General features: G+C 70.4%; 1 protein-coding gene across 15 annotated transcripts in view; it reads right to left on the bottom strand.

Moving 5' to 3' along the window:
- Window positions 1–22990, bottom strand: part of MYO18A (myosin XVIIIA) — a 40746-nt gene that overhangs the window by 4030 nt on the left and 13726 nt on the right. For 3 of the 15 annotated variants that reach the window (XM_019545798.1, XM_019545802.1, XM_019545807.1), the window contains exons 3-42: window positions 22774–22836; window positions 21988–22078; window positions 21726–21835; window positions 21460–21636; window positions 20902–21112; window positions 20589–20731; window positions 19928–20028; window positions 19591–19654; window positions 19305–19449; window positions 18047–18058; window positions 17217–17390; window positions 16812–16902; window positions 16490–16682; window positions 15798–15884; window positions 14644–14785; window positions 14381–14540; window positions 14107–14293; window positions 13521–13758; window positions 12870–12979; window positions 12375–12440; window positions 11943–12071; window positions 11204–11347; window positions 10033–10122; window positions 9751–9870; window positions 9335–9446; window positions 8970–9097; window positions 8717–8871; window positions 8288–8411; window positions 8002–8202; window positions 7352–7462; window positions 6641–6745; window positions 6134–6280; window positions 5763–5876; window positions 5252–5368; window positions 4972–5055; window positions 4696–4833; window positions 3445–3630; window positions 3062–3201; window positions 2724–2768; window positions 580–702 (exon numbers count right to left, since the gene is read on the bottom strand). In XM_019545798.1, the coding sequence (XP_019401343.1) occupies window positions 580–702; window positions 2724–2768; window positions 3062–3201; window positions 3445–3630; window positions 4696–4833; window positions 4972–5055; window positions 5252–5368; window positions 5763–5876; window positions 6134–6280; window positions 6641–6745; window positions 7352–7462; window positions 8002–8202; window positions 8288–8411; window positions 8717–8871; window positions 8970–9097; window positions 9335–9446; window positions 9751–9870; window positions 10033–10122; window positions 11204–11347; window positions 11943–12071; window positions 12375–12440; window positions 12870–12979; window positions 13521–13758; window positions 14107–14293; window positions 14381–14540; window positions 14644–14785; window positions 15798–15884; window positions 16490–16682; window positions 16812–16902; window positions 17217–17390; window positions 18047–18058; window positions 19305–19449; window positions 19591–19654; window positions 19928–20028; window positions 20589–20731; window positions 20902–21112; window positions 21460–21636; window positions 21726–21835; window positions 21988–22078; window positions 22774–22836 (5078 nt within the window). Of the gene's footprint in view, window positions 1–579; window positions 703–2723; window positions 2769–3061; window positions 3202–3444; window positions 3631–4695; window positions 4834–4971; window positions 5056–5251; window positions 5369–5762; window positions 5877–6133; window positions 6281–6640; window positions 6746–7351; window positions 7463–8001; window positions 8203–8287; window positions 8412–8716; window positions 8872–8969; window positions 9098–9334; window positions 9447–9750; window positions 9871–10032; window positions 10123–11203; window positions 11348–11942; window positions 12072–12374; window positions 12441–12869; window positions 12980–13520; window positions 13759–14106; window positions 14294–14380; window positions 14541–14643; window positions 14786–15797; window positions 15885–16489; window positions 16683–16811; window positions 16903–17216; window positions 17391–18046; window positions 18059–19292; window positions 19450–19590; window positions 19655–19927; window positions 20029–20588; window positions 20732–20901; window positions 21113–21459; window positions 21637–21725; window positions 21836–21987; window positions 22079–22773; window positions 22837–22990 lie in introns of all 15 variants that reach the window. The other 12 variants (XM_019545805.1, XM_019545806.1, XM_019545811.1 and 9 more) reach the window with 7 other exon arrangements.

Below are 22990 nucleotides of genomic sequence, written 5' to 3'. Positions count from 1 at the left end.
GGGGAGGGGGCCCCTGGGACTCTTGAAGCCAGAGCAGGAAATTGGCTTTGTATGAAACCAATCTGCGCTCATCAGGCAGGCGTTCCCTGCGAGGATGCGCGCCGCGCCGCCCCGCTCGTGCCGGGCTGGGAAAGCCACCGCCGCCCGCGCCACCCTGCTGATGGGCCCGGGGGGCTCTGCCGCAGCCGGCTTGGGCGTCTGCCATGTCGTTCAGCGCACACGGGCACATCAGCACCCGGCATCCTGCACCTGGCGCACGTGGGTCCCCATGGCCGCCCGGGAGCACGGGAATGGGACAGACACCTCCAGGCTCCGAACAGGGGCCAGCTGTCAGCACGGGCAGCTCGGGCCCGTGGGCTACCACTTGCCCCCGTGCCCCCAGCACGCACGGAGCAGCGGGGAGGTGTGCCGTGCCTCGGACCATGGAGGGATGCTCCCTGCAGTGAAGACCCCGGCCTGGCACAGCGCGGCCCTTGCAGATGCCTGTGAGCGGTAACTCCCCCGTGCCCGCTGCCCCCGCACTCGGGGCTGCCTCCATACCAGGGCAGGAGTCATCCCCCCCCGCAGCCCCATGCCCACCTGGAGCTCTTCAAGCTGCCGTCGTCTGAGACCGCCTTAGACGAGCCCTTGTTCTTCGAGAGCCAGGACTTGACCCCGTCCACGCGGTCCTCGAGCTCTGAATCCATGTCCGAGTCCCCCTCACTGCAAGGAGGAGGAAGACAAGGGGCAGGGAGAGAGGAAGGATGTGCTCAGTGCCCGGCAGCAGCAAGCCCAGCCCTGCCAGCCCGCGGCGCGGGCGGCCAGCTGGGCTGCAGCCCTCTGCCCCCACCATGCCCAGGGGGCAACGACCACCTTTGCTGCCAGAGGCAGCTGGCGGAAGGGGTCCTAATCCTCCGCTCCCAGCCGGGGAGGCAGCTGCACGTGGGCAGGGCCTGGCGGGGTTGGCACGGGGCAAACGTGTGCAGAGATCCAGGGGCCATGAACAGCAGCACCTGGGCTGTCAGGGGCACAGCCCGGCATCCTGCACCCCGGGCAGCTCGGTCCAGCTGGAGCCAGGCAGGACGTGGCCCGGCGCCGGAGCTCAGCACCACCCCCTCCTCCGTGAGCCCGGCACAGCCCCGGCTGTCGCGGCGCCGGCTTCCCTCCCCGCAGCGTAAGCTCGCTGGCGCTGCCATGCAGCATAGCGGCCCCGAATAAATCACGATGGGGGAGGGGAGGGAGAAGGAGCCAGAGCCCAGCAACAGTGACGCTGCCACGAGCCGCGAGCGGGGAGGGCTCTCCACGGGCTCGTTCCACGGGCCTCCATCCAGCGCAGCACCGCCGCGAGGCCGCCGGCCCGCGTAAACGGGCATTTAGCCGCTGGAGCGGGCACGGCGCCAGCGAGCGGGCGCACGAGCGCGCCGGGCAGATTTACGGCACCGGGCGAGCCCCTCCGCGGCGATAGCGCCGCCTGATTGATATGCACGCATAAAAGCCGCCCTATCTGGCTTCCGCCCCGTAATTTACAGCCGCCGTTCGTAACCATATTGATCGCCTCGAGCACGAAGGTGCCGTACGCGCTGCAAAATCCATTCCCCTGCATTAAAGGCGCTTGTGTATAAATCTCTGCTAATACATAACTGTTTACTGCTTTCATTAGGACGATGGCAATAACAACTGTATCTATAGGGAAATCGAAGCGCTATTCTTCTCCCTCGGCGCCGGGCTCCATCACCGGCCCAACTCCCCGCGGCACTCGGCAGCCGCCGGGGCAGGGGGAGTCTCCGGGGAGCTCCGGGAGGCGGCTGCGACGGCGCGCGCGCCTGGGAACGGCCGTATAGCACAATCTTAAACGAGCGCTTTATCCGCCCAGCCCGAGGCTGCCGGGGAAGCGCGGCGAGCCCCTGCATACGAATCCTCCTCGTTACAGTCGCAGCGAGGAGCGGCGCTGGCTCGCGCAGCCGCCTCCGCACTGCCTGGCGTGGCGGCGATTGCCCTCGCAAGTCACGAGCCCCATAAACAAACTCTGGGGGCCTCCGAGATTTTAAATCGTCGGAATTAAACCTGCCGTCAAACACAATTTATGTCCGGGCGCGTGTGCCATTAGTTAACCGGGTTCCAAATCGCCAGGGAACAAACAAACGGAGCCGGAGCTGCGGGGGATATTAATTGTGTGTGACAACAAGGCTCCAGTGGCCCTCTATCACTGTTACACACTATTACATTTATCATTAGCTGTTATAGATCCTCTCGCAACCCGCAGGGCCCTCACGCTCAGGAGACGCCGTGCTGGCACAACCGCTTCGCAGGAGGCCCCCGACGTGGGCGCTGGGAAAGCTCCCGGCTCGCTCCGTCTTCGGGGCCGGAAAGCGCGGGGCGATAGCATCGCCCTGCGCTGGGGTGATGCATCCCAGACACTGCCCCTTGCGTGCTAGTCTGCCCCTGCCCAGGGCACCCAGCCCTCCCCACCTCTGCAAGCCAACTGCTGGCGGGTGGAGGGCGCTCCAGACACCCCCGCGTGCAGCCCCCCTTCCCCGGGGCCATGCCCTGCCTGTGCTGCAGTGGGTGAGCAAACCGCGTGGGGTGGCGGTGATGGGGCCGTGCCTGGGCACGGGGCAGATTAGAGGTTTAGGGGCAGGACGCACATGCGCGGGGCACGCAGGGCTGCGGGCAGGCGCCCTGCGGGCATGCTGCGGGTTAGGCACGCGGGTTAGGTCCGAGCCAAGGAGACAGGCCGTGCTCACGGTTTGCTCCTGCGTTTCTGGTATTTTGTCACCATGTCTTGCAGGCTGCGAGGGGGTGGCGGGGGGGGAGGACAAGGAAATAAAAAGGAAAGAAATGAACGGGAAAGAAATAAAGAAACCAGAAAATGAACTGCAACGGGAAGGAGCTGGAGGCAGGGAAGGGGATGGGGGCCTGGCTTTCTAGCAGCCCCTCCGTGGGGAAGGGACGCTCGCACCACACGCTGCATCTGGGCCAGGTGCTCCCAGCTGCCTGGCTGTGCTACTCCACCGCCGCACCGTGGGCCACGGCTCTCCTGCCAGTTTGGGGCGGGGGCAGGTTTGGAGGGGCCCGTGCTCACCTGTTGATGAGGTCCTCGTTGTCGTCGCTCTCCATCTCGTCCTCGATGGCGGCCTGCAGGTCCCCAATGCGCTTGAACGCCAGCTTCAGGTCGGACTGCAGGCTCTGGTTGGCAGCTTCCAGGCTTTCCAGGTCCATTTCCTGGGGGAAGGCAAAAGGGGTGAGACTGGGCCCCGCACAGGCAGCCCCGAGACGCCGGGAAGGGGGCAGTGGGGGGCACAGCACCCCCAGCGCCTGCTCGCCTGCCCTGTGGGGTGCACTGGGTCCAGAGCCAGTGAGGGCTGCAGGGCAGCAGCAACCCAGCGCTGGGCTGGGGGCTTCTGGGCCGACCCCAGGCACAAGCCCGCCATGCCCCACAGGCCGGCGCCCGCCCGGGCTGCTCACCAGCTCGTGCTTCTTGCGGCTGGCTTCCGTCTCCTTCTTGGCCAGCTCGCCCATCTCCTCCTTGACGTCCCGCAGCTGGCGCTGCAGCCGCTTGTTCTGCTCCTTCTCTCGGCTCTCGGCGGCCGTGCGCTGGTCCCGCTCCTCCGTCAGCTTCTCCATGTTCTCCTTCAGGCGCGTGGCCAAGCTCTGTGGGGCGCGGGGCACGGTCACGCCCCAGCCCCGCGGATCACAGGGACCCCTCGCACCGGCGTGGGGGGCCAGTCAGGCCCAGCAGGAGGGCCCGGCTGGGGGCATCGCCTGCTGCGGGGAGCCCCGGGAGGCTGCGGGGTCCCCGTGCACCGGGCGAATCCCCGTGCCACCCCTGCCTCCCCCCACCGAGCTGCGGCAGGCGCCGGTGACGCCGGCCCCCACAGCGCTGGCACCGACGTGCACGCGCTCAGGATAATCGCGGTGGAGAGCGGCAATTACCCAGCTCCGGCTCGGGAGCCGGCAACACCCCATCACTTCCCGCCGCGCGCTAATGGAACAAACGAACCCCGCGCCATGAATTTACATGAGGGGGCTGGCCGGGGGGGCCGCAGCGCGCCGCGAAACATCCCCGCGGGCGCGGGAGGGGGCAGCGGCAGCGTGGGGGCGGGGGTGAATTGGAAAAATAGATTTAACTTTGTGTGAAGTAATTACAGCATGTAATGTGGGGAAAAATAGATCCCGTCCTTCCCCGCCGCCCAGTCAGCCGCTGCATATTTATGGCCCCGGCAGAGGGAAATAACGGCAAGGAAATATGAAGAGGAGCGCTAAGCTCCTCGGCTCCCCCGACAGCGGGGAAGCGCGGCGGCAGAATATAAAGCAGCTGCGTTTAGCGGGTGCGGGAGAGTCTATAATTTCACTAAGTCGATGCAGGGAAATAGCAGCACTTTGCCGGGCGCCGGCTGGATGGCAGATTACTGTGATCAGCGCGCCAATCGCCGTCCTGCGGAGCCGGCAGCGCGGGCACGGGCTGCCCGGGGACAGGCTCGGGGCTGCGGAGGAGACGCGGGGGCCCCGAGCGCTCGGTGGAGCCCTGCGCCCCTGCTGCGCTGCCGGGCGCGTCTGCTCCAGGCCCGAGGGCCCCTCGGGCACCAGGCCAGCGGCTGCGAGCTGAAGCCGAGTGGCAGGAGCGGACCCCCCGGCTCTGCCACACGTTTCCTAGGGCAAGGTGACCGGAGCCGGCTGGCAGCCGTGCGCTGCTCCCCACTCTCTTCCCGCTCCTACCTCGAGGCGCTTGACCTGCGTCCTCTCGAACTCAAGCCGCGTCTCCAGCTCACGGATCTTGGCCTCCTGCCGGCTGACCAGGGACTTGTCCACCATGGATTGCTCCAGGAACTCCAGCTGGCTCTGCAGGCCTTGCAGCTGCGTGGGGGGTGGCGGGGCACGTGCATCAGCAGAGGGGTGCGACCCCCGGGCACCCCCTGCCCCGGAGGCAGGGGAGAGCAGTTCCCACACACGCCGCGCTGGTGCTGGCCTGACGCTGTGCCCCAAAGCACCTACCTTCTCCTGCAGCTCCTGCTTCTCTTTGCCGGCCTCCTCCAGCTGGGCCTGGAGGTCATTCATCTGGGCCAAGTCCCGGGAGGCCTGAGGGCGTGAAGCCGTTTCATAATCCAGACCCCTGCCCCCAGCCTCTGGCGAGGCCACGGGCACGGGCACTGCCACCCCCAGGGCTCCCCCCCACCCCAGGACAGGGCGGCAGCCCCCAGGACGCTGGGCCGACTCGCGGCAGCAGGCTGCCGGCATCAGCTGAGCCAGCTCTGGGCCTAAGCGGCTCGGTCACCTGGGCCACGGCCGCCTTGTGCTTCTTCATCAGCTCGTTCATGTCCTCCTGGTCCTCCTCCAGGCGGCTCTGCACCTCGTTCTTCTCCCGCTGCAGCCGGCTCAGCTGCTCCTCCAGCTGCCGGGAGAGCAGCAGTGAGGCTGGGTCCAGCCCTGGGCCTCAGTGCCGCACCCCACGCCTCCCACCCGTGCGGGCTGACAAGGGGCTCAGCCAGGGGAAGCCCCATCCACCACGCCAGTGGGGCCGACGGCCGAGCAGGGCTTGAACCCAACCTAGGGGCCTTCCCCCGCACCGCCCCGTGTAGCACGACTGATGGAGCAGCTCGTGGACAGCTGGGCCCAGCCAGGTGCCTGCCCGTCTGCTACCAACGCGGCCTCCCACCCCGCCGGCGTGTTGCACCCGGCCCCAGCGCACCCCAACTGCCCACCAGGACGTGTGCGCCGCGCCCCAGACAAGGCCGTTACAGGAGGCACGGACAGACCGTCCCCATCTGCCCGCACCCAGCACGCACCGCGCCTTTGGCCTTGGCCAGGTCGTCGATCTGCAGGTGCAGGTCCTCGATCTCCACCTCCATGGACTTTCGGGCCTTGACGGCCGCCGCGCAGGTGAACTCCGACTCCTCCAGCTGCAGAGAGCGCCGGGGGAAGGGGGGGATCAGCACCAGGCCGGGCGGGGATCTGCACCCCCAGCCCGGCCCACCGGGCAGAGGGGCACAGCTTGCAGACTCCTGGCTGGGACCCGGGAGCCGGCTCCGGGGCTGCGCCGGGCACAGGGTAGGGGCCGCGGGGGAAGGCAGGGCAGCTCTGCCCACCGAGCCCCCGAGAGGGGTCTGGAGCCCGGCAGGGCAAGAGCGGCGCAGCGCGGGCCGGGGCAGGGAGGCACCTGGTTCTTGAGCTGGGCGATTTCCCGCTTGCTGGGCGCGTTGTTCTTGAGGTGGTCCAGCATGATCTGCGCATCAGCCAGCAGCGCCTTGGTCCTCTTGAGGTCCTTGCGCAGCCGCTTCTCCGTCTCGAAATCCCGCTGGTTCACCTGGGCATGGGGGGGGGCGGTGTCAGGCACGCACGGGGTCAAGCGCCCAGACCTGGAGGGCAATGGCCTGGCACCCTCCGCAACTAGTGGGTAACACCTAAGCGTACACCCAGCACCCCTGGGCTAGATATCACTGCCCCCCCAGGGCAGGAGCCTTGCCCCAAAGACCCCGCCAGCCGCAGCACAGGACAGGACAGGACCGTGCTCCCTGCGCTGCACCCTTCGCCCTTCCAGGGTCAGCCTAGGACAGGCCAGGCTGTGCCGGCCCCGCAGGCGCCGCGCCTCTGGGAGGGAACCGGGGACGGCCCCCAGCCCACGCCGCATGGTGCAGGGACCCCGCACTCCCCGGCGTGGCGGCACCTGGTCGCTGACGGCCGACAGCTTGCTTTCCAGCTCTCGCTTGTCCCGCAGCACCTTCTGCTTCTCCTCGTACTCCTCCTCCAGCTGCACCTCCATCTGCTTCAGCTGCGGGGAGGGCAGGCCACAGCGGGGACTCAGCGCTCAAGGCCCCAGGATGGGAGCGGGCCGCCCCCAAGTAGCTGCCGAACCCCAAAACAAGCCCACGTGGCTGCGAGAGCCGGAGCTGGGACTGGGGCTGAGGGGCATCAGCAGGGGCCTCATGAGAGGCCTGCTCCAGGGCTCACCCTCATCCCAGACCTGCCAGGATCCCATGGGCGCCATCGATGCCCTGAGGGGTAATTACGGGGCCCGGTGGGGGACGAGTGGAGCAGCTGGCCCAACTTGCCAAGCCGGCGAGGGCTGTGTCCCGGCTCGCGTGGCACCAGGGCTCCTGGCTGGCAGTCTGCACGGGTGCCCACGGCAGGGGAGGGTGGCAGCGGATGGGGCAGGAAGGGGAAGGTGTGAGCACCCCCAAAGCACAGGCACAGGCAGCTCCGTGGATGGATGCTGGGGCCAGGCAGGCAGTGTGGGGCAAGCCCAGGGGCCGGGCGCAAGCTGGAGGGACCCAGCCCCGGGCAGCAGAGCTGTGCTAGCACGCGGGGAGGTGGCAGGGCCCCTCCTGGGTCCACGGTGCCCTCGGGAGGCAAGGCAAGGGTCTGGGCCGGGCCCTACCTTCTTGTGGCAAGACTGGCGGATCTCCTCCACCTCGTCGTCGCGGCTCTCTACCTCCTTGGCGTGCGTCTGGCGCAGGCGCTCCATCTCCATCTCCAGCCTCAGCTTGGCCTGCATGCGGGCAGGACGCGGTCACAGCCGTCCGCCCGCAGACGCCCGTGCCCGGCGGCTGCCCGGTCCCAGGGCATTCTCGCACCCGGCCCTCCCCCGCCCAGGCGTCCAGCCCAGCCCTGGGGCCCGCACCCGCCTAAACGCTGGTTCAAGCCACAAGTGTCATGAATGTGGGGGTCTCGGTTCAGCCTGGGGAACACGGGCCAGGTGTGCCTGGGCAGTTTCACGCAGCACGGTGAGCCCAGGCCCCCCGGGCGAGAGCCAGGCCCCCGAGCTGCACGCCAGGGCAAACCTCACCCGGCCGGGAGGTGGCGAGAGCTGCCTCGGCTCCACGGGCGGGCGGCGCGGCCCAGCCCAGCCCAGCTAATGACAGTGTGCGTGAAACCACCCCGCCCCGAAACCAGCCCGGCAACGCAAAGGAGATGAGGCTGCCGGCTCGGGGCGGCCCCGATCCCTTGTTGGAGAAGGGCTGCGCTCCCAGGCCAGACCCCTGCGCCGCTGCGCCGGGCACCCTCCCCAGCCCGTCGTGTCCCCGGTACCTGCTCCAGCATCTGGATGGTGCCCGCCTGCTCATCCAGCTCCTCCTCCTGGTCCTTGACCTTGGCCTCCAGGTCCCGCAGCTGCTTCCTCACCTTGGCCAGGGAGGCCTCGTCCTTAGACTCCTGGGAGGAGATGTCCTGCAACTCGGCCTCCAGGGCCTCTGCCTTTTGGCTGAGGCTGGCGATGTCGGCGTCCTTATCCTGGCGAGAGAGCAGAGCGGGAGCCCGCTGAGCCGGCTGCCCCCGTGGGCTGGGCACCGGGGCCGGGCGCTGCTCGGGCGCTCACCTCCAGCTGCTGCCGGAGGCCGAAGACCTCGGCGATGAGCGCGTCCTTCTCCCGGCTCAGCTTCTCCCGCTGCAGCTTCTCCCGCTGGGCCTCCTCGTGCGCCTGCGCGAGCTCGCTGTCGAACCTGCGGGCAGGAGGCGCGGGGCCCTGGCTGTCAGCCGCCATCCCCGAGCCGGCACCCGGGAGCGGCCCTCCTCCCTTCCTCGGCGCCCACGCGCCGCGGCAGGCGGGCCGAGACAGCAGGCGCGGCTCCCGCCCCGAGGGCCGGGGCTGGCAGGGCAGCGCGTGTGGGTGCGCTGCCCGGCCCCGTGAGCTTGGGATCGTTGTGCAAAGGGACCTGCGCACAGGCAGCTGAGCCAGGAGGGCGTGCGGCCCCCGCACCATCCCCTGCCCCGCGTGGGCTCTGCCCTCCCGCCCACGTGCGCCCACCTGCGCTGCTTCTTCTCCAGCTCGTGGCTGCGGCCCTGCTGCCCTTCCAGGTGCAGCTTGGTGTCCTGCAGCTCGGCCGTCAGGCGCTGGCATTTTTTCTTCAGCTGCTGCAAGGCGCGCTGGCTCTCGTCGCTGTCGGCCTGCAGGTCGGCCAGCTGCGGGCCGGGGCCAGACGTGGCAGGGTTAGGGCCGCGGGAGCCCGGAGCCTGCGCCGGGGGCTATGGGCAGGACCCCTGGGCTCGGGAGGGCTCACCCGCCGGTCCAGCTGGCGCTTGCTCTGCTGCTCCACCTCCAGCTTGTCCTCGAACTCCTGCTGCATCCGCTTCTTGGTGAAGTCGATCTCCCGCACTGCACGCTCGTACTTCAGGCGCCACTCGCCGCCTGCGCGGTGGGCAGCACCGCGTCAGGCACCTCGAGCCCGGCACGGGCAGGGGGGCGGGTAGGACGGGGGTCTCAAGCTGCGGCTGCCTGTGCGGCTCCACAACCATGCCACGCAGCCACAGCCACAGCGGGTGGGCGGGGAACAGAGACGCTGAGCCGGCTTGCCACTCGCCCACGGCACGAAGGCCCTTGCTGAGCAGGGCGGGGGGAGAACAGGGCAGGGGGTGAGACCCTCACCCGAGTCGTCGTCCTCTAGCTCGCCGTTGAGCTCGGCCGCGCGAATGAGCCGCGCCTCCATCACCTCCATCTCCATGGCCTCCATCTGCTTCTTGAGCGCGTCGTACTTGGCCTGAGCGGGGCAGAGGCCCAGCTCAGCGCGGAGGGACGGGGGCCAGCCCAGCTCCCAACAGCACCCCAGGAAGACCCGAGAGGCCTGGCCTCCGGGCTGCCCCGGGGCGAGGGGAAAGGCACATGGGCACAAGAGCCGGGCAGGGGGACCCAGCGGAGGCAGACGAGCGGCTGGGGTCTCAGCAGCCAGGAGGGGGGCATGTGCACGGCTCATGCCTGCAGCCTGCCCGGCCCCGGGCAGCCTGTGCTGGCAGAGGGGTGGCGGGCACCCGGGCAGGGGTGCAGGAGGCAGCTCCGGCCCTCACCTGCAGGTCCTTCATGTCCTTCTCCGCCCGCAGCCGCTCGGCCGTCTCCGCGTCCAGCAGCTGGGAGGCCGACTCGCCTGTGTTGCGCTCGTCCGTCAGCTCCGACGTGAGCTCTGTGATCTGCGACGGGAGCAGAGCCGGGCTGAGGCGGGCGCCAGGACGGGGCTCTTCCCCCCGGGGCCGCGGGAGGGAGCTACGGAGCCCAGGGCTGGGGAGGGGGCCAGGCTAGCCCTGGTACCCCCGCCAGCAGGTCCCCCCCAGGCTCCCCGCCCGGGCCCGTACCCTGCCCTCCAGCCGGTCGTTGGTCAGCCGCAGCTCGTTGCGCTCCTTCTCCACCTTCTCGAGCTTGCCCTTGAGCTGCTGGATCTCCTCCTGCATGGGACAGGGGTGAGGGGCTGGGCAGGGGCGCCCGCCGCGCCCTGGCAGCACAGCCAGGGTGACGCAGCGCAGCCGGTGCCAGGAGCTCACGGTGGGTTTCCCGGCTGCGCTCCAAGCGCCGTCCTGCAGCCGGACGCGGCCCGCGGCCGCCCGGGCACGGCGCAGCCGGCACCCTCCACGCTGCTTGCTGGCTCCTCTACGGAGGCCGAGGCTCGGGGCCAGTCGGGCCCAGGCACAGACCCCAGCCCGGCCACCGCTCTCCCTCCTCCCGCTACGCAGCGAGCGGGCACCGGGGCACAGGCCAAGGCGGGCACCACAGGACCCTGCCTCCTTCCGGAGCAGGATGTGGGGAGCATCCCAGATACCCCAGCACGCCGCAGCCCCTAACAAGGGCACGGGCACGGGCACGGGCGGGAGAACGGGGGCACGCACAGCCCGCGGGGGCTGGGGCTGGGGGCGCAGCCAGCCAGGGAGCAGAGTGCCTGCGACAGCCGTGCAAAGCCGCCACGCAGGCCCCTGGCGCGGAGCTCCCGCTCCATTCTCCACGCCGTGTAATTGGGCCCCGGCAGCCGCCGCCTCTCCTATGCTAATGACATGCTGATTTGCAAATTAGCCAGCTATTTGCTGCGTGTGCTGGAAGCCGGCTGAGCGCGAGAGAGGCCCCCCGCCCGCCTCCGCCACACGCACACACGCAGCGTGGCACCCCCTGCGACACGCACACGCAAAGCAGGGAACCCCCTGCAACACCCCTGCATGCGCACACACGGACACACGCAGAGAGCAGGAAACCCCCTGCAACGCAGCCCTGCACACGCACGCACCAGGGGACCCCCTGCAACACACACTCCCGCACATGCGCACACACACCTGACTCCAGACCTGCCCCTGCACACGGAGCCGGCCCCGCAGGCGCTCGCCCCCACAGGATGCCTGCCCCGGCCCACACAAGGGGGGGCCTGGTCAGACCCCCGCCACGCAGACTTCACAGGGGGCGAAGCGGGGGGAGGCACCGGCTTCGCTGCCCCCCACAGCACCCGGCGCCCCCAGCCCGAGCGCGGCGCGGGAGCCTACGCACGTCCTTGCCCCGGATCTGGTCCTCGGTGAGCTGCACCTCGATGAGGGGCCGCACGGTGGTGAAGAGCTTCCACCAGGGCCAGCCCTTCACGCCCTTGTTCTTCTTGATGTTCTTCTGCACGCAGCGGATCGCCAGGTCCTGGATCTGCCGGGGCGCGCGGGGTCAGGGCTGCCCTGCCGGGGCTGGGAGCAGCCCCCCACCACCCACGGGGGGCGGGGGGTCTCCAGGACTGGAGCGCGGCCAGCACGAGATTCAGGCCGCCCGCAGGATCGGGGCCCGGGGACAGCGGGACCCATGGCACCCCAGCTCCGCCCACTGCCACCCCATTAGCTGTAATTTGGCCTCTTTTATCTGCTGGTCGATTATGCCGGGCTGCCTCGGCCATAAAAGCTAATCTTGCTGAAACACGAGCCCGGCCCTGGCTGCTCCACGAGCTCCGTCAGGCGCTGACACAGCTCCCGGGTCTCCAGGGAACAGCGGCACGGGCCCCCGGCCATGCCGGGGGGGGCGCGGCTGCACCCCCCTGAGCAACGTGGGGCTGCCGGGACCCCCCCAGGCCTTACCTCCAAGGGCAGGGGAGAGCGAGTGCCCGGCTGGGAGGCAGGGAGGCCGGCCCGGCGGGCCTGGCGGGGGTGGGGGAGCCGGGGAAGCCGAGTTGCCCATTTTAGGCTAAGTCATGCAGCTGCCGGCGGGATGGAAACGGTGCGGGGGGAGGAGGGGTGCGGGGGGCGCTCGGTACCTTTCTCTTCTTGAAGTGCTGGCGAGCCAGGAAGCCGCGGCAGGCCGCCTGGAACAGGGTGATGTTCTTGCTCGTCTGCTCGTCGCGCTGCTCCTCCAGCCGGGCCAGGGTCCCTGCCCGGAAAAACACCTGCGCGTGCAGGCGAGCAGTGAGCGCCCGGCCGGGGCAGTGCCCGCAGGCAGGGGCTGCAGGCGACGGGACCGGTCCAGATCACCACGGCACAGGCCCAGTCCTACGCAGGGACGGCAGCCCAATCGCAGCGGGGCGGCCGTGTCCGGGGGCCAGGACCGATGGTGCCTTTCCCCCCACCCTGCAAGGCCCTCCAGCCAGGACCCTGCGGGGCTGGTGCCAGCAGGAGCATTGGCACAGCCCGGCCCCATCCCCAGCTCTGTGGGGGCGCAGGCGTGCAAAGGGGGAGGCCAGGCGGCTTACCCGGCTCAGGCCCATGTAATAACTGCTCTTCTCCAAGTCCAGTGACTCCAGGAGCTCTTCCACCGCCTGCGGGGAAGCAAGCAGGGGATCGGGGGCGGCACGACCACAACGCACGCAGCCAGCCGCAGCCCCCCGGGCTGACCATGCCTGGCGCTGCTCGCCCCGCCCGGCCTGCCCCACGCTGCTATCTTGCAGGGGCAGCCGTCGAGGGGAGGAGACCAGAGCCGCTCAGGGAGACCGTCCCTGCCTGTGCCGCTCAGGCAGCTCCCAGCAGAGCCCCACGGCCGCCGGCGCACGTCGGAGCCAGCCCCGCGCAAGAGGGGCTGGAAGCGGGGTCGCCCCACCTTTCCGGCTGCCCCCTCCCCGCCACGCCCACAGGGCTGTGGAGCTGAGCCCCGGGGTCCCCGGCACACAGGACCCCAGAGCCTCCAGCACCCTGGGGCCCGAGCCACGCTGCCTGCCACGGGGGAGGGCGCGCAGAGCACCCGCACGTACCCGCTTCTCGTCCGTGACGATGTAGTTGCGCCCGTGCTTCTTGGTGAGGTGCGGGGCCAGGACATCAAAGCGGCGCCGAAACTCAGAGAACACCATGTGGTCGGGGTAGCCTGCGGGGTGCAGGGGGTTACGCCGGAGCGGGGGGGCTGGTGCAGGGACCCTGCCACCAGCCGGGGGGGGTAATAGCGGCCCCAGCCCCGCTGCCCCCCGGGCTGAGCTGAGCCCTTTCTGGCAAGTGCCCGCAGGGAGCGGAGGGGAGGGGGGGGCAGCGCTGCAGCTGGCGCCTGGAATCGATTCCCAGGCCAGGCCGCGACGGGAGCGGATGGAGGGCGCTACGGATCGCATCTGGATTGCAATTAAAGCACAGTGCCACTTGCTCACGTCTTAATTAATCACTGGCGCTATCGACCGGGATGCTGACCCTGGCCGGGCTGGCCGCCGCGAGCCATCGATCATGCCGGGGTGCGGCATCAATCTCAGGTCACGGCTGTCACCGGTGGCCGGGGAGATAATGAACCGGTGCCGTGGCAGAGAGTCTATAGCGACAAATGCTTCGTGCGGCATGGCTGGGAGTCGGGTCTGCCCCTGGCCGCAGTCCATCGGGGACCACCCGCCGCAGAGACCGCCCGCCGGGTGTGCAGACGCCCCCACCTTGCCGGTACATGCGCAGGGCGTCGAGCAGGCGGGAGCCGCGGACCTGCGCCCGCAGCAGCGGCACGTCCAGCTGCATGAGCCCCGCCTCGCAGTGCTCGCCGTGCAGGTCCAGCTCGCTGCTGCTGACGCGCCGGCCCGCCAGCCCGCGCGGGGCCCCGGCCCAGCCCTCCGCCCTGGGCAGCAGGCAGTGCACAAAGTGCACCTTGGACTTCTTGATGGTGTCGATCAGGGCGTCCTGCGGGAGGGGAGAGCACGCGTGGGTCAGCACGGCACAGACCTGGCCCGCCCCGGGGCAGCCGGGGCGACTCGGTGCACACGAGCCGGGCACGCCTCCTGGAGCAGCCCGGTGCTGGGCCCCCGCTCCCAGGCTCCGGCCGCCCAGCGGACCGCGCAGCAGTCCCTGCGTTTCACTGCAGGCCCCTGGACTTGCTACCGAGGGTCTGGGGCAGGAGGACGTCGGCCCCGCTAGGAAGCCCAGAGAGACACGGGCCTGGAGACCTCTCGCCCCCGTGCGCATGCACCTGCTGCAGAGCCAGGCAGGATAGGGGGGCCCCGGCCCCCGGGGCAGCGCTGGGCCACTCACCACCTGCAGCTTGATCTGGATGCACAGAGATTTCTTCTTGACGGCCGCCATGCCGGTGGTGAAGGTCTTGCGCATGCTGGTGGCCCGGCGCAGCGCCAGCTGTGACCCGCCCTCCAGGCCCGCCACGGAGCCCGACAGCACCAGGGCCGTGCCGGCCCGGCCCGCAAACAGGCTGCTGATGACCTTCCTGCCGAGAGGCGCGGGGGGTCACCGGGGGAAGCCCGCGCGCCCGCCCCGGAGCCCAGCTCTCCCCCGGGCGCGCGCCCCGACTCACTTCTGCGAGTCCTGCAGCAGCGCGGCGGCGTTGTGCGCGCCCGGGTTCTGCTTGACGTAGCCCAGCCAGCCCGCGGCGTCGTACTCCACCCAGCTGGTCCCCGAGCTGTGGCCCAGGAAGAAGTGCCGCGGCCTCTCGCTGCGCAGCAGGGCGTCGGGCCCTGCAGAGGCGCCTCGGTCAGCGCCTGGCCCAGGCACTGCGGGAGAGGGCCAGCCCGGCTCCCCCCAACGCCGGGCACCGCGGTCCTGCCCCTCCCCCCTCACCTTTCTTGTCTCCGGCCTGGGGCCCGTAGTAGGTGAAGAGCCGGTCCAGCAAGGTGTCCTCGTTGCCCCCGGGCTGCAGCGCCTCCTCCTCCAGCAGCCACAGCAGCCCCCGAGCCTCGTCCGTGCGGGGCAGGGAGCGCACCTGCAGGAAGGCCGACGCGCCGCGTCACCCCGCACCTGGGCACGGATGGGCGGGCATGCACCCCGCCGGGACCCCAGGCGTGCAGGGAGGGGAGCGTGCAACCCGCGGTGCCGCAGGGGGAGTTGGGGCTGGCGCTGCTCTGGGCGACACAGGCAGCAGCGGTGCAGGGAAACCTGGGTGCTGAGCGCCTGGACCCCCGGACAGGAACGCAGGGTGCGGGGACAGGATGCATGGAGGCTGTGGGGAGGCACCTGCTGGCATCGGGGCAGGGGACTTACCCAGCCAGACTCCCCCCAAGGGGCCTGGGCTGCCGCACTCCCCAGCCCAGCAGCCCTCCAAAGCCCAGGGGGACGGCCCCTTGCACCAGACCCCCACTTCCCCGTGGCCTGGCATGGAGCCGTGGCCCCCAAGCGCTCGACGGCCGAGGCAGCCCGGGGGCGCCCAAGCCTGCAGGGCACCCCGAGCTCCGGCACAGCCGGGGTCCGAGGTCTCGAGTCAGGCCCACAGGAGGGGCCCCTCACGGGCACCGCTCCCTCCCACCCGGAGCCCAGGGTCTGCGCGCCCCGCACCGGAGATGCGCCCGCTCACGCTGAGCACGACCTGCGGCTACAAACCTCGGTGCCCTTCAGCTAGAAGGGACGGGCAGACGGCGCCTCCCCGCTGAGCCGGCTCAGCACAGGCAGAGCCACCCGGAAGCTGCAGGCCCAGCGCTGCGCGTGCCCGGCTGGGTGTGCATGCACCAGGCTGGGCGTGCAACAGAGGTCCCGCCGGGAGCCGGAGGCAGCAGTGGCTTTGCAGCGGGGCGCGTGCAGGAGCCGGAAACGCCGGCCCCTTCCCTGCCTGCCTGCGCAGGACGCGCCAGGTCCCCGGCCCTGCCGCGGCGCGGTTCGGAGAGCGGCACGGTTCCCGGGCGGGTGAAGCAGGGGTCCGAGCTGCAGGGTGCGGGGAGCATGCGGCGCCGGGAGGGAGGGGAGACGAGACGCCTCGCCGCGCGGACCCGGCTTGTGCTTACCAGTGCTTGGTGAGAGGGCTGGTCTACAGTGGCCACAGAGCCCGAGGGAGCGGGCTCTATGTCATCTAATGCAAGCTCTATGTTTTCCTAGAGAGGACGGACAGACGGAGATTAGTGCCTGTGGCTAGAGATCACAGTTATGGGGCCCGGCCAGGGCCAGCCGGTACGTTAGTCTATCTGAGGGTCTACAACGCTCATCCGCGGGGGTCTCCCCAGGCGGCTCCAGTCTCCCCACGGCGCAGGGGAAAGCACCGGCATCCTGCTGCACGCCCCGCTCTGCGACCCCAGGGTGCTCCCCTCGCCGGGGGCCTGCCTCTGAGCCTGTGACCCCCGGGAGGCAGAGGGCTTTGGGTGGCCCAGGGGGTGCCGGGGCCACAGCAACAGCCCCTGCCCGGGGCCACCCCACACAGAGGGGGTGAGGGGGGCCTGGCCTGATTTTAGAGCCATCCCCCTTATGTGGGGACAATGTCACGGAGGCTGCGGAGACTGGGCCGCTCCCGGGGAAACCCCTGCTTCCAGAAGCGCCCGATCCAGAGAGGCGGATTAGGACGAGGCCTGCGCTACGGGGTTAGACAGCAGCTGGCGGCTACGGGGGGCGGAGAAGGAGAGGAGAGGGCGACGCTGTCGGTGACGCGACCCGCCCGGGCCGGGGGATGCCTCCGCGGCGGCAGGCAGGGAGCCGGGAGCGCTACCTCCTTGTACCGCTCCAGCTCCTGGACGAAGGTGCGCTCGTGGAAGAGCGCCTGCAGCCGCTCCTGGGCGTAGTTGTGGCACAGCTCCTCGAAGGTGGCGCCGCGGCCCTGGCCGGCCAGCTCGGGGTTCTGGAAGCCCGGCGTGTCCACCACCATCATGGAGCACAGCGAGTGCTGGCTCGACTTGAGCGCCCTGCGCGGGGGAGACAGGGCTGGGGCCGGGCGGGCGGGGCAGCCCTCCCCCGGGGCCAGGCCCCGCTCGCGGAGCAGCCGGGGCACTTTGCTGCGGGCCGGGCTGCGCCCGGGGCCGGGGCACACGCACCTGTTCAGCAGCGAGATGAGCAGCGTGAAGAGCTCCGAGTACAAGCCCGAGGCCATGCCCTCTAGGCACTCCAGCGCCGTCAGCTTGGGGCCTGGGCGGGGAGATGATTCTCCGTGAGCTGGCTCCCGCTTGCCCCCAGGAGCCTTGTAGCCGGCTTCCCCGTGCCCCTCTTCCCTGCACCGGGACCCCTGCGGGTGTCACCGGGAATCCGGAGACAGGAGAGCGTAGGGGCTGGCTCTCTGCTCTGCTACAGACCCCTGGGGGCCTTGGTCACATCCCTTAGCCTCACCATACGAGGTGTGCCTCAGTAGCTGCGCCCCCCAGACAGGGAGCTGGGCGAGCAGGGCACCCAGGGCTCCCAGAACATCACCCCCGCTCCTTCCCAGCCGTCAGGCGCCCCCATACCTGTGCCGTCGCCCAGCCCGGGCTCCTCGGGGCCCTGGCGGAAGGAGGTGGAGCGCTGCAGGGTGCTCTTGGGCTGGTGCTTGAAGATGGCCGAGGAGAGCTCCTCCAGGCTGCAGCCCAGCAGGTAGGCGGCTTTCTGGGCCCATTCGTGCCGAGCAAATTGTTTCCTGCCGGCTGGAGGGGAGGCAGAGTCAGCACCACGGGCCAGGCTGCTCCATGCCGGGCAGCCCATGGCGCCGAGGCGGCCCCCAGCCCGGCCAGGACCTGCCCAGACCGATGCAGCAGCGGGGGATGCTCCCGGCGCATCCCCAGGCGCGCAGGGGCAGAGGGGTCTCGCTGGGGGACAGGCTCTGACCCCCTCACTCGTCATGCTCAGCTCCGGGGGCACGTAATGGAAGCGTATTTAGGAGACTAGTGAAAGGAGACTTCTGCTGGGGGCAGCAGGGCAGGGCAGGAGCGGAGCGCGGGGTTGAGCCGGGTGTCCAGGGCGCTCTGGCGTGGGCCCGGGGAGCGAGAGCCATGCAGGCCGGCGGGCAGGCAGGCGGGTATCCATGGGGGCAGAGAACAGGCAGGCCACAGGACGGGGTGGCCGGCCCCAGCCGGGGAAACCAGCCCCGCAGGGTGGTGCTGGCAGCACCGGGCACAGCTCTCCCAGCAGATCTTTGGCCAAACCAGCCCTCCCAGCCCACCCGCAGCTGCACGTCACCTCCACGGCATCGCACCAGGACAAAGCGGGGGCTGTTAATGGGGGACGCAGACAAGGGGCCACGGACGGGACAGGACGAGATGGGACGGGACACCGGGGAGCCAGGGCGAGGGAGGAGCTTTACCTTCGTCGGCGTCTGCATTGCAAGGGGACGGCATGCACCATGCAAACAAAAACAGGGGGTTAGAACACACGGGACGGTGCCACGCGGCACGCACACGGCCACGGCCACGCCACACAGCCGCCAGGGCCCGGCCTTTCCCCTCCAGGGGCCCGCAAGCTGCGCGCCTCCCTGCACCGGCACTGCCCTGGCCAGCGGGCACTGCCATGGGGCGGGCGCGCCGCCGGGACCCACCAAGGGGGTGGGAGCAGCAGCACGAGGCCACGCGGCGCCAGGAGCCCGTCTCCAATTCACCGAGCCCCAGCGGCAGGGGCCTGTCTCCGCAGCCAGGCAGGACGCCCCGGCATCTCCCTGGGCACCGGGAGCCCGCGGCCCCAGAACCACAGATCTGCTCCCCAACGCGCCCGCACGGCGCAGCGGCCGCCCACGCCAGGCCCCGAGAGCACCGAGCAGCCGCGCGGGGGCTCGTGGCAGCTTCGCCTCTCCCTGGGCCACGGGGCAAAGCAAACCCCCACGCTGTGCCAGTGCCGTGCTGCCCCCTAGTGGCCCCACAACCCACAGAGCCCGGTGCCCGCCACGGCCCAGACCCCCGCGCCCCGCGGCTGGGATCTCCCACCAGCTCCCAGCACCGCTGCTCGGTGAGCGCTGCCCAGACGGCCCCCGGAGCAGGGCCACCTGCAAGGCGACTGTGCAGGGCCAAGCAGGGCCCGGCCGCGGGGAGGCCGTACCAGGCGTCCAGCCGGGCCCCTGCCTGGGTCAGCTGCCCCCAGTTGGGAGGGGGAAGGGTTTGGCAGAGCCAGGAAGGGCGCTGGAGCCCGCAGGGCACTGCCCGGCCCCGACCCCCGGGAGCCACCAGCTCTGGCTACGCGGGGCTCTGCAGGGGGGAACGGGAGGGATCGTTAGCCAGGGGCCCTGCGGGGTCCCCGCAGCCAGCCTGGGGGCCTCTGCTCCCTGTCTCGACGGGGACGGGCTCCCTGCGGGAGCCAGCCTGCTTCACCCCAGGAGGCAGCACAGCACCCACGCCACGTCGCTCCTGCCCCGGGCCCAGCCCCACGGCGCCGGGGGCTCGGCCGTGTCCTGCTCAAGCAGCTCAGCAGTGGCCGGACCGCACTTGGAGAGCGGGGGCAGGCGCTGGCTGGGCCTGGGAGCGCTTGGGGCTGCCAGAAGCCTGGCTCCAGCGCACGGGATGACGCTCACTGGGGTTCATCGTCCGACCAGCTCCTCTGCCGGACGCAGGCAGGGCCCCCACGCCGCGCGTTACCTTTGGTGGCTCCGGCAGCGCCCAGGTGGTAGATGGCGCCCAGGACGAGCCAGAAGGCCTTCTGCTCCTCGGCGGAGATGCCCATGACCTTCATGGCAGCCTGCAGCTTGCTGAACTGCTGCGCTGCCTTCTGCTTCTCCTCCGGCTGCAGGAAGGGCCAGGCACGGTCACCCGGGGTCTGCTCCTGCCCCAGCCCCCTCCGAGCACGGCCCCGACCTGGGCGTGCCCCAGGACCTCCTGCAGCAAGAGGGATGGGCTGCAGCCCCAGGCGAGGGAGCGGGCTCACCTTGTGCAGCGGCGCAATCCCGAACACGTTGTTTTCGGGCAGGTGGCCAAAGTGCAGCTCGGTCCTGCGGGGGCAAAGCAGGGCCTCAGCACCGCGGCAGGGTGGCTGCCCCCGAGCTGGGCATGCAGACGGACCTCAGCAGCCCACCTTGGTGCCCAGCTGCAGCACGGAGGTGCTGGGCTTGGGAGCCCTGCAGACCCCTCGCTGTATGCTGGCTGGACCAGCCAGGCCAGGACCACAGGGCCTCAGGGACCCTCGGGGGGCTGCGCACGGCTCTCGGAAACCCCCTGGGCTGCAGGCTGAGGCGCAGGAGCAGGGGGCACCCGTCCGGCCTTACCTGAGGGTGCTGTCAGCGCAGGCCAGCAGGTAGTAGAAGACGTGGAAGGTGGCCTCGTTGGCCGGCCGCCGGGCCACCCGCAGCTTCTCCAGCAGCATTGTCTGGGGGCAGAGCGGAGCAGCGGGCGCATGGAGCGGGCGGACACTGCCTGCCCCGCGCCCCGCAGCTGGCGCCCAACCCCCCACGCTTCCTCCCTGCCCCGGGGCTGCGTGCCCGGCTGGCGACCACGCCGCGCCGGCTTATCCTGCCATGCCGGGCGGCGCGAAGGAGACAGACACCTCGTTATCACGAGCTAATTCAGCGTGGAAAGAAAATCAATAACCGCCTGCACCTCCCCTCTGCAGATGCAAACACCGGGGAGAGCGCGGCCGAGCGCTCGCAAACGAGCGCAGTCGGCCGGAGGGCGTCTGCCGGCGGAAATGCCACGGAGAGCCGACCTCGCTGCTGGAGGCAGGCGCGTCGGCCCGTGGAGGGCCAGCGGGACCCCAGCCCTGCCTCTGCGAGGCTCCGGGTCACGCGGGGACTCTGGGGCTCCGTCCGAGCCGGCAGCCAGGCCCCAGCACGGGCAGGCGGTCACTCCCGTGCCTGGCAGGGCTCAGCCCCGTGGCGGCGCACGCAGCGCGTGCCAACGCGGACGCGGCAGCCCTGCGGCACCTCTCACCTGGATGGAGGCAGAGGCCACCTGCCCGGCCTGGTCAAAGTCCAGCGAGAGGATCTGGGAGAAGCGCGTGGCGTTGCCGTTCATGCTGGTGCTGCCGTTGCCGAAGGCCTCCAGGACGGTGTACAGCGCCTGCCACTTCTCCGCTGCAGCGTGACCGCAGGCAGCCGCTCAGCGTGTGCCGTGCCGTGCCGTGCCGTGCCCGTGCAGCACCCCCCACCAGGCTGTGCCAGGAGCCCCTGCCTCCCACCCGGCGAGGAGCAGCCAGTGCCGCCCAAACGGCGCGAGGAGCCGAGCCCGGTCAGCGCGCACCCACCTGAGAAGACCTTGCCGGAGCTGCCGGCGATGGTGGCCAGGTACTGCACCAGGTGCTGGCAGCTGGTGGTCTTGCCGCTGCCGCTGGCCCCCAGCAGCACGACGGACTGGTCCTGGCGGCTCATCAGCATGCTGCGGTAGGCGGCCTGGGCCACGGCGTAGACGTGCGGGGCCATGTCCTCCCGCCGGCAGCCCTTGAACATGTGCATCACCTGCGCGGGGCGCGGCATTCGCGTGGGGTGGGGGCCAAGCAGCCACCCGACCCCCGCCGGCCCCTCACCAGCTCAGACACCCCCATGCACACCTAGGGGTCACGGGGGGAAGACCTCGGCCCCACGGGGCCAGCGAACCCCAAGCAGGCTCCAGAGACTGCCAGGAGCAAAGGCGTCTAGCCCGAGCCCCCTGCCACGGAGGCAGCCCCCAACCCCTGGGCGGGCGGGCGGGCAGAGGGAAAGGTGACAAATGCCATCAAGCCTCGGGCTCTGCGTCGAACCCAGCCTCTTGCCCCCTGCCAGGGACCCTGGGGCTCCGGGCGCGAGCACGGCCGGGCGGACGCTACCTTCTCCGAGTACATGGCCGGGGAGCTGAGCGGGTTGATGATGAGCATGGCAGGCCCCGCGTAGGTGTGCAGCAGGTTGGCGCCGTAGCGCTGGTGCAGCGTGTGCAGCACGCTGGACTCGTTGAGATACACCAGGCTCGCCAGGTCCTCCACGCGGTCGCAGCCCGGCGGGTTTGCCTGTGGGGCAGGGTGGGCACCATCAGGCTGGGAAATCCCAGCCCTGGGGACGCAGACGGGCTACAGGATCGGGGCCCCCCGGCTCCCACCTTCTCCACGTCATCCTCGTCCACTTCCAGCACGGTGCCGTCGTGGTCCAGCCGCACCTTCACCTTGCCCTCGGGCAGCAGGCTGGCGTCCTCGGCTCGCAGCTGGCTGGCTGCGGGGGACACGGGGCACGGTGGCGGTCTCCGGCCGGCCGCACGCGGGGACGTGCTGACACCTAGCGGCCGCCGGCTCGGCAGGCAGGGACCACGCATGCAGGACGTCCCTTCCCTCCCCGCCGCGCCGCGCCGCACGCCCCGCGCTCACCCAGAGAAAAGCCATCCTTGTGGACCAGCCACACCTTGTCCGTCTCGTACCAGGCCTCCTCGGCCGCGATCTGCTCCTCCGTCTTGGCCTGCTGGTGGGAAGACAGGGGTCAGGACCAGCCCAGCCCTGCCCCCATCAGCCCCCATGCCCGGGAGAGCGAGCAGTGCCCGGGGCTGGAGGAGGAAGCCTGCGCTCCGGGGAAGGGAGACGCCCTGCACCCCGAACACCCTGTGCAGCCTGGGACCCCCTCCCTCGTCCCTGCCCCATAGTCCTGGTCCTGCTGCCACGTCCGACTGCCCCCACCCACAGGGCTGGACACAGCATGGCCACGGGACACAGCTGAGCCGCCCTCCAGGGCAGCAGGCAGGAGACCCCTGCACGCAGGGCGTCTGCACCAGGCCAGCATATGGAGCGGGCACCAGCGTGCCCCACGTGTCCAAGTCAGCCCCACTCACGCCTGGGGATGGTCGAACCCTTCCCAGACCGGACTGTGCACCGAAGAGGGGGCAAGAAAGCACAACCAGGGATGTGGCGACAACCGCATGCCCGCAACCCCCCGCCATACATACACACACGATGAGGAGAGGAGCAGAGCATGGCAGGGACGACATGCCACACCTCATGCAATAAAACCCACACGCATGTGCAAGCTGGACCACGCTGGGGAGCGCGAGAGGGCCACTCAAACACGAGGCCGCACACGCCTACATGTGCACACGCACACACACACGCACACACATGCACGCCCTGCCCCGACGCCCACGGGCAGCGTTAACGAGGCCAAACCTGAGGCAGAGAGGCGGCGGAGGCCGGCCCAACCACGGCTGCGGGGGCATCGTCCGCCTGGCCCTACGGAGGCCGCCCAGGAGGAGGGAAACAAGGTGCAAAGGGTTAGTGCCCTCCCGCGCGGTGGGCGCGGGCAGCAGGCGAAGCCGCCAGGAGAAGCAGGTGAAGCGCGTGGGACGCGGCGCGGCGGACGCCCGGCTCTGCTGCTGCTCGCCGC

Source organism: Crocodylus porosus, unplaced genomic scaffold, assembly GCF_001723895.1.
Source record: "Crocodylus porosus isolate Cpor-Errol unplaced genomic scaffold, CroPor_comp1, whole genome shotgun sequence".
Taxonomy (NCBI): domain Eukaryota; kingdom Metazoa; phylum Chordata; order Crocodylia; family Crocodylidae; genus Crocodylus; species Crocodylus porosus.
The sequence above is the reverse complement of the archived record's forward strand: the minus strand, read 5'-3'. Positions and strand labels throughout refer to the sequence as shown.